Source organism: Meleagris gallopavo, chromosome 8 (assembly GCF_000146605.3).
Source record: "Meleagris gallopavo isolate NT-WF06-2002-E0010 breed Aviagen turkey brand Nicholas breeding stock chromosome 8, Turkey_5.1, whole genome shotgun sequence".
NCBI lineage: Eukaryota > Metazoa > Chordata > Aves > Galliformes > Phasianidae > Meleagris > Meleagris gallopavo.
Genome location: NC_015018.2, coordinates 15,300,977 through 15,310,650, shown reverse-complemented (window position 1 = coordinate 15,310,650; position 9,674 = coordinate 15,300,977). Strand labels below are relative to the sequence as shown.

The 9,674-nt window shown below is 39.6% G+C and overlaps 1 protein-coding gene across 1 annotated transcript in view; it reads left to right on the top strand.

Moving 5' to 3' along the window:
* The window catches only part of FUT11 (fucosyltransferase 11), a gene marked incomplete at its 5' end in the record, with an annotated part of 9,482 nt that extends 5,645 nt beyond the window's left edge, over positions 1 to 3,837 (top strand). The window contains one exon of the mRNA XM_003207975.4: positions 1,736 to 3,837. Coding sequence (XP_003208023.2) covers positions 1,736 to 1,883 — 148 coding nt within the window. The remainder of the gene's footprint in view (positions 1 to 1,735) is intronic.
* Between the last annotated feature and the right edge of the window lie 5,837 nt (positions 3,838 to 9,674).

Here is a 9,674-nt window from a genome sequence, read left to right as displayed (position 1 = left end):
CTCCTTTGATCTTTTCAAGAAAACTAAAGCCAGTGTGCCTTCAGTAAGGTTTTGAAACTGTCATGGTTTTACTAGTTTCATTTGATGGTGATGTCACAGTTTATTTAGGACCAAGAAAAACAGTTGAGAAGCATATCAGATTTGCCGTACATACAGTGCAAGGTATTTCTTGCAGTAGAAGTGTGTAACCAGCCAAGATTAAAGGTGGATCCTGCTCGCGGTAACATTCCAGATGTACGTAGTTGGTAGTTTCAGGAGATTTCTGCAATTGTGTTCATCCTAGGTGCCAGTTTTTGTCCAAGTCATAGAATCAGAATGCATCTTGTTTCTTCAAAAACAGTAGGAAACTGTAAGAGCAGTATGAAAAGAAAAATACAAAAGCGTTCTTATGTAACGTGCTTGACAAAACATTTGGATACTGGGATTTCTCTTAGTGTTGTGATAGAACTCAGCCACAGAACAGTCACTTTCTGTGGCCCACTGCCTCTTGGCCTTGTGCCTGGATGAGGGCTCTCACTAATGGTGCCCTTACTCAGTGCTGCAAAAAACGTGTAACTCACATTGGTGCTCCCTGAGCAAAGGTTAAAGAGTTGAGTGGTGAAGGAGAGTGGTCTCACAGTGTGTCCGAGTGCTTCATTTTACAAAGGAAGCTGTAGGCAGATGTTTCTGTGTGCAAAAGTAAGCCTCTGTGATCCTTCATATTGTAATCAATGCTAACAGGTTAATTTTGAGCAGAAATGTCCCACCAAAGATGATTCTGTTCACTACAAAAAACAAATTCTCATGGAATACAAGTGTTATGCTGCTTCAGAATGAAAGTGTTTGTAACGTGTTCTGCATTTCATATGCTTTTCCTGGAATAGTGGCTGAGATCTGTTTCTGGGCAATGCAGTCATGCTGGCTTTAATGTATGATGTTGGGAGTGAATGTCAAAGTACTGTGCTTCTGTCTGTGAGGGAGAAGTGTTCACGTGAGCAGATTAAAAAGAGCATCACATTTGGTCTGTACAGAATTTGTGCTGATTTGATGGGGTTGGGTAGCAGCTGTAGTACAAAAGAGATCATCAGTCTGTCAGGAAAGAAGGATAGTAGTTACTAGCTGAACAAATTGTTGCCACACCTCAATACAACAGAAATGAGAGATGTAGTCTGCCTTAATATGAATGGGAAGGGAATTGGCGTGTTGTCTGTGCAATGAGAAGGTTGAGAATGGGTGCACTGAAAATGGTCTGGAAGAAAAGAGTAGAGCCAGCTGGGGGATGTCAGGATTGCTCTCTCTTGTTATGCATTCCCTGTACTGACTAACAGGAATTCTGTACATGTTTAATGGCTTATCTGAAAAGATTGATACCTTGATGTCTATAGCACGCATTCTGGCCATGGAAGAAGTTGTATGAGGACTACAGGATTTTATTTTAATAGCAGGTTTTATTCCTAACAATTCATGACTTAGTCTCTCTGGCTAATGCTAGTTACATGCTGATATTTCTAAAATGATCTGAAGCTAACAGCAAGCTTGTTTTCCATAGGGAATTTTCATAGCAAGTTACTTCAGGTGGGTTGGAGCACAATGGCACAGAAACAACATACATTGTCATGACTATCCCTGGAATTGTTTTCCTCTTAGATGAAAGGAAAAAACAAATATTAATGCTATTACAGTTCAGTACTACTATTGTTTTTTTTGTTTGTTTGTTTTTTTAAATGATGTCTCTTTTTTTCTTCATTTGTTTCAGTTGGAAAGAGATGTGGCTTCAGGACTATTGGCAAAGCCTTGATCAGGGTGAGGCCCTCACTGCTATGATTCATCACAATGAGTCACATCAGGGAAGATTTTGGGATTATATGCATGAGATTTTTCTCAAGAGGACCAGGCAACACTGATCCATCCCTGTAAGAGCTTGGTTTGAAAATTGCATTGAAAGTTGTGACTGAGAATTCTTACTTCTCTCCAGATGTTTGCCTTGAAATAGAAGAAACTCTTGCAGACTTTTTCTGGTGCATGAAGTGAGTGATTCTCTGTTGTGATTTCAGCTGTGGAGATGTTAGCAACTGCTTGTATCTGAATTTCAGCTCTGTGGTGTGAAGCTCCTCCTGACACGCAGGAGGAGCAGAAGAGGAATTTTGCATTTGGTATTGCTTCCCTGTGGCTTCCTTGATTTCAGAGGAACGTATTTCAGACTCTGCTCAAATGCCCTAAGTTATTTCGGGAACTTTTTTATATCCAAAATACTTGTTTTTTTATATTTTACCACATACTCTCCTCATTAAGTTATACTTTTAACTGATATTAACAACTAGCTTTTCCAGTGAATGAATTCCAGAAGACTTATGTGGAGAGCAGTCGTGCCTTATGAAATTGCAGCAATAAAGTCTCTTCTCTCCAAGTAAATGTGCCTCAAACGTTCCTCCTTCTCAGGGTAACTGAACAGCTATAGGCAAGTCACTTACTCTGCCTCATTTTTCTCTTACGCTAACTTTCCAGGTGACACATACAAATGAGACAAGAGCCTAGATTGTTTAATTCACAACTTTGATATTTGACAACAGAGTATTGCCTGGTATTGTGCAGAACCAGGGTAGAATGAGCTGCTTTGTTTCTTATAAGTTTCTGTAAAATCTTAAAACCCAACAATAATCTTGACTAATTGATTTCTCCCTAATGCGATTCAAAGGCCTTTGGTTTGTTCTTCTTGCGTATCTGCATCTTTCTGTGAAGACAAATACATTTTAATGGTGGTGCTTTTCCAGTGCTTCCTCCAGTTTGGAGATGAACCTTGCAGTCTTTTTGTGCTGAGATGGATGATCAGAATGGGGAACACAGAGGTGGCTTTGTATCTCTACCTAATCTTAATGCAGTATGACCCTGGTTTGTGACCGGAGTTCCTAAAAGTAAGTGATCACGTATAAATCACCTTTGCTGCATAACCTGTATCTCTTAATAAATAAATAAAATGTGCCATTACCTGGCATGCTGGTACTTTCCTGAAATAATTGATCTTGGATTGGAAGGAGACTTGTTTTTCTTGTCTGAGGGGTTGAAATGCACAGGCCACACACTTCAGTGATGTGTCTAACAGTCTGGTGCTATTTCTCACTTCTCCTCTCTCTTTGGAAATAACTACTGGATAAATAGCCAGAGTGTATCTATGCTTAAGGTAGATCATTGGATCTTTGAGGTGATTTCATTTTGTAAGGCAGTCCAAGTGCTGCTGGGACGAGCCAGAAGTCTATGACTACAATTTGGGAACAGGACTAAATCCACGTTCTGTTACATCGTCATCTATTGTTAAGCTGCATATGGATCAGTTAATCTCCTTTTTTCTCAAATTCCAATTCATAATATTTTGGGTATTCTATGGATATAATATTCTTATAGGTGATGACACTCATCTGAGTGTTTATTTCTCAGGAGATACAGTAATGCTGTAGTGTTGAACTCTGGGCATTGTGAACAAAGAAGACCCACAATTAATCTCTGCATTCTTGTGGGTATGGAAAATGCATATGTAATACACTGATCTCACCTGACTTTTTGTACAAGTCTTTTTTTCCTTCTGTAATAAAGTAACAAGTGGCTCTTCAGCTAAAATGCATTCACCAGTATACATTCCTTTTTTTCAGGTACTCGGGCTACAGGGATGATTAGGTGGCTATATCTGAATTATTTTTTCAAATGGATTATTCAAAACAGATTAAGATATAGATCTGTATATTCAGAATTGAAGTGGTCACAGTGTGCTTCAGAAGTAAATAAAGAAAATTAAGACTGCTTTAGCTCTGAATATGAACTTCTACTGAACTGCTTAATGAGATTTAAATAAATTGTCTGAATTAATTTCTTCAGTTACTCGAGATTCTCTTCATTTCATGTATCTGTATAGGAAAGCATTTGGTGCTCATTGACTGTCTTCTTCATTAGCTATTTTTCAAAAACCTTTCTTATCCAAGTTTTGTTGGGATAGGCAGGAGAAATTCCGATCTTGCTTCTAATACTAAATGTAAAAGTAAGGTCCACATGCTAGCACATTCTGCTTTTTGCTATTTTATTCTTTAGTTTAAGTAGAATTTCTAGCAGTGGGGGATGTATTGCCAAGTCTTGGTGTTTTATTATTTTCTAATAATTTATCTGCCATTACCAAAATTGGAATGATATACGTTATGTATTGTCCTTGCAGTAATAATGAGTAAGTACCAATGCAAGCACGTGTATCATAGCATTTGCTTAATTCTTGATTAATGCGGTCCTAACCCCGCACTTCACCTTTCTGCACAGCAAAATGAGCACGTCTTTGTCGACTGACAATAGAATTGAAGATCTGGTGGTACAAACTTAAGAGTAGCTAGTAAAAAATTTAATCTTTGGGACCCTCTATATGGATTTACTAGTTTGAAACCAAGTATTCCTTCACCATTATTTTTTATCTTTACTCAGTATATTACATCCACCAGTCCAACAAGTTCATTCTGTGTTTTTTTTCCCTCGGTATATATAGTACAAAAGGGTGTTTGAGTTTCATGACTGTTGCCAAATATGAGTTTTTTTGACTTCTCTGATCACAATATCCTTTGTTAACACAGGTGAGAAAGTAGCACAGGTATGAAACTAACTTTATCACAAATATTCTTTGTGGTTTTTTTTCTAAAGTTTTCAAAATACAACTTTTAGTTTGTTAGCTAAGAATCACAAGGCAGTTTCAACAGCTCTCTCTTCCAAGCTCTTAGTGTCTTCCTAGATGCAGCTGTGTTTCTTTCAGTCTCACAAGTGATGAATTTCTCAAAAGGTTTTGAGTACCAGGTACCACTCTTCACAGAGTGAAGCCAAGATACTCACCCCAAACCTTGTGTTTCTCTTGTATCTTCAGATAGCAGAGTTTCTCTTGTACCTGCAGTGTTAGATTGTGCTCCCTGTACCTTCTCCTGTGTGTCACAGTTAACGCCTCTGATTTGTAATGGGTGTGCTTATGTACATCAGTACACACTGTATCTGTTTCACTTGTTGCGTACATTGTGCTAGGGCTGAAATGCTTGTTCTGGTGTGTGGTATGAAGTTCTTCTGTAGCTACCAGGCAAGCTCCTCAGGGGCAGGAGGAGCTGTTATCTTCCCAGCTGGCTGAAGAGTTGTGATTGTAGTTCTGTTCCAGGCTGCTGGCTGACCTTCATAACATCCAGTCCTGTGAACAGAAAAATGTTGACCCTCTCCAACATTTTGCTTTCATCTTCTTCAATTGTTCAGAGGACATAGAAGGAGAAGCTGGGTCTTAAAGCTTTGAAGAGCATCCGCATCTTGTCACTGTCCAATTTGCTTGTAGCTTACACCAGCTCTGGAACAAGAATACCCATCGCTCTACAAACACTCCCTTTTAGCTAAAATATTTATAACTGATAATCTATTTTTTATATAATTTTTGATATAATTTATTCTGCTTTTATTTTCCTCCTGTCTTGTCAAAGTATTCTTTCTGAGAATGGGTGTCTTCAAGGCTGAGTTCTACCAGGAATAAAGAATTTGAGATTAATTTACATAATAATTCATTTTGAGAGGATTGCTCTTTAATGTTCATAGACTACTGCCAACGTTAGCCAAAGTGAATTCAATTTACAATCCTAGTTGTCTTTCTACTAATGCAAATACATGAATGCAGCCAAGGAGGAAGGTCACTGCAGTAGTTATTCATACTTTGGAGAAAGGTGTCTGTTTGTGTAGGTTTCTTGGCAGTGGATTTCTTACTTCTCTGCTTTAAATCCAAACCAGCTAAATAGAGGCTGAATGTCATCACTCATGTTGTGACTGCTGGAAGGCTTACATGATACTTATCATAAATACTGTATACAGTCATCTTTTGTTAACCCCGTTCTTAGTGCACAGGTGCCCATAATCACAAAACCACAACTGAGCCTACTTGGAAATTTTAGCTAAGGATGTCAAATACTGGTGATAAAGAAATTACCCATGTGCACCCTTTGGCAGTCCTCTACTAGCCAGAGTGAGTCACTTCCCTGCTTGTCATGCATTTTCCTGTTTACTGTGTGACTAGAGGGAGGATTTCAGAGCTGTCAAGACAGCTTTATTCATTAGCATTAATGTTCTAAAAATAGATACCTTGTCCTCATAACTGCGTATGTATGAAACCATAGTAGGTTCTATTAATGCTGTATCTCAGAATTGACTTGAAAAATTGGGATAATTTATGGCCCTTGTGAGGTGAGGAAGAGAAATGTCTGACTGAAGGTTAAAAATCCAGTAATCCATTTCATTGCACTGGACAAGCTGAAGTTATCTTTCTCCTGCCAAAACTGAGATATCGGGTGCTGCTTGATTTCTTCAGGAAGAAGCTGGGTATTTTATTTGTTGAACTGGTAATCTGTGTTTTCTGTTCTTTCAGAAAAACTGCAGTTTCTAAGAAAATAGCCTCAATGGAGAATACTGATTTGATACCAAATATTGATTTTTGCAACTGAAAATAGAAAGTTTTTTTATTTCTGTCACTTTAGTAATTTTCAGTTAGGAATTCTAAAACCGAGCTAATGATCTCTGGGTCTGTCATGATAAGTAGAATGAAACACTTGAAGAACCAGGTGGCAGTGGATGTGTTTGAGGAGAAAAAGGAAAGAGAGTCTTTCTATCTGCAAAGTGCAGCATCTGGAGAATCACAGCAAAAGTTCTGTAACACCTTCACAAAGGGTAGTTTTAACTGTTTTGGCAAACAATAGGTGGTGAAGAACGAGTAACTCCTGCAGGGCTGGAAGCAGTATAAACTGAATTGGAACGCTGTCAGGGACATCACTGTTTAAACAGGCTTTGTTACGTTAGACAAGTGGCCATCTGCCCCCTGTAACATTTTTGCAGACTCACACTTCGCCTATCGTTCCAAGAGAGCCACTCCCTTAATAATTAGCTGTCATCTATTTGGTTGAATTTAATTAAGATTGTTGATAGATTTCCAGGCACCTCCTGAGAAGTTGCATTAATCAGAAACATACAGGAAGGTACCCTCCTTCATTCTGCCCAGAGACCTCTACTGACAAGTCAAAATTAATCAGAGACAAAACCCTTTTAGTGATAGGACCAGCTGAGCCAAAGCCTATGTCAAGTTTTAACAGAGTGCATTTCTCTTATGATTCAGTGTCTCTAAGCTGGCAGCAAGAGATACATGGCCTTGCAGAGGGATTAGGAAGAGCGGAGAGGAGTGGAACTGCAGGGTTTGTTCTGGAGCCCTGATGGGACTGGCATCTTAATTTGTATTCTATGTGCTCTTCCTGCAGAAAAGACTCATCTAATGCTGAAGCAGCTCAGCTAAAGATGATTTTGGGGATCTTGGAATGGATCAAAACAGACCACAATGTTTAGAAACATCTCTGAACAAGTAAGGAGCCATCAGGTAATTTGTAGTAGAATGGACTGAAATTGAATAGGTCTGAGAATTAGGGAGTAGGGATGGCAGCTCAGATCTATTTAGGTAAACAGAATAATTCAGGGAAGCAGATACGGTTAAGATAGCTCAGGATCAGGTAGGCTAGCATTGTAATGTTAGGACAGTGACCTGAGAAAAGAAATCGCCTCTGACTTTGTGCTGATGAATGCACTAAGTGCTTCCACCATCCAAGCACAGTGTCCAGCAGAGGGGAGTAAGTCTGAACTGATTCTAATGTTCACAAAATGGTTAATTGTACTGCTAGTTAAAGTGGAGATGTCTTTTAAGGCATCTCCAATTAAACTGATATGCCCTAGGACAGCTAACATTGAGGTTAAGGAGATCAGAGTGAGACAGCTGAGAATAAATAGCCAGAGACAAGGGCATTGTGAGGTTGTATGGGAAGAATTAGGGCACTCAGGATAAAGTTGGGTGAATATGTTAGAATTTAATTGAGAAAAGCTGCATCCGAGCAGTTCAGAAAGACATTGTCAACTCTATTCATTTCTTCCAGTACATCTTATTTGTAATTGTCTTTTGGAAAGTACCTGGAAGTTTTAGATGGTGTCAAGAAAGAGAAAGATCTATGGTGTAATTTCTTATCTCTTAAGAAGATATTTAAGACAGGAATCTCATTTTAAGGATGAATCTTATTGCAGCATTTTTAGCATTGCACATAATTACAGCGTAGCATTTATTGCAGCATTGTAACTGGCTGTCATTCCATTTATGATAGGTTTTCTTTCCAGTTCTAGTGGTGATAGTTCATCTCTGTGGCTGATTTTGGTTTTGACACAGAACACAGCTGAAACACAGGGTAGGATTCAACTTCTAATGGTATTCATTCAAAAAAGAAGTTAGAAATACAGTTTGAATTTCATGTGCTCTTTATTGATGTATGTTCAGAATTCATAGTGAGACATCTGTGGGGTTTGTTGAGGGAACTGGGCTTCTGAATTTCCCTGAAAAATCAGAACTTCTGCCCCATCCATTTGTACGAAACACAGGCTACAGGGAGACTCAGTTATTGAGCAACAAACCTGTTCTGTAGTTTCACATTCTCCATTAAAACAAATGCTTGTTCCTTGCTTCTGATATGTTTGCGTAGTGTGTGCAGACGCCATCACATATATTATTCTGTCTGCTTGGGAATTTCAAAAGCTGATGCTCCAATCCAAGGCTGAATGCCAAGAGAAGAAGAAATAGTTTACAACGCAGAGAGCAATAACTGGGGCAGGAAGGTATTAAAATTCTCCTCGTGTAGCTTGTCTTTCTCTTCTGCATCCCCCCCTCCATTTTTCTTGGAATTGTTTAAGAGAGATCAGCTTTTGAAGGTGAATGCACCTGAAGGTGCTGCCACCATTAGCTAATGTAATTTGTAAAAAGCAAGTGCGATTTACAATGACTGCAGTTCAGTTTCTCAGCTGGCTTACTAATTGCAGCAGTCAAATGCGGCAGAGAAAAATGACAATCGGAGATGTAAGCAGGAGAGGCAAAAACACGAGCAACTGAACCTCGCAGGGACTGCTGTTCTGCAGTGTCACCTGTGCGGGTTGAACTGCAGTGTTGGGCTGTTGAGCCCCCAGGCACATTCGGAGGCATCTGCCTGTAGTTCTTTGACACACGAGCTAGGGAGATGGCTGCTTTCTGTCTCACCGAAAAGCATGGGAGCAGAGAAACACCCCTTAGCGAACTGCTTCAGAACTGCCAGTCAGACTGAGTCGAAGGAGATGGAGTTTTATTTTTCCTAAAAAGGACCGAGAGAAAGATTTTATTTACTTGAGTGTGTTTTCTCCTATTTTTAAATTGGACTATAAGAAAATATTAGCTTAAAAATAACACAATTATGGTCAGATAAGCCAGAATATATTCAATATACATATATATATATGTGTGTGTGCGTGTATATATATGTATGTGTATATATATATATATCTACAGCTGCAGCAAAATCTTTTAATGGCGCAGAGAACTTTCTGGTGTTGGTGTGGTTCCGTTTAAACCAGGATAATGAGAAGCCCAGTGTCTCCATCTCCTTGAGTAGGTCAAAGACTGCTCGGGTATTTGTGTGAAATATTAAGTTTCACAGACCGGAATGCAGAATGGTGTTCCGAGGCCGAGGTTGCAGCTCAGCTGGCCAGCTGTAGGGCGGCGCGCTCCCGCTGGGCGCTGCCGTGCCGCAGCCCTGCGCGTGCTCGCGGGCGGGTCACGTGAGCGGCTCCCGGGCCGGCTCGCCGTACGGCCTGTCGCAAAGAGCATG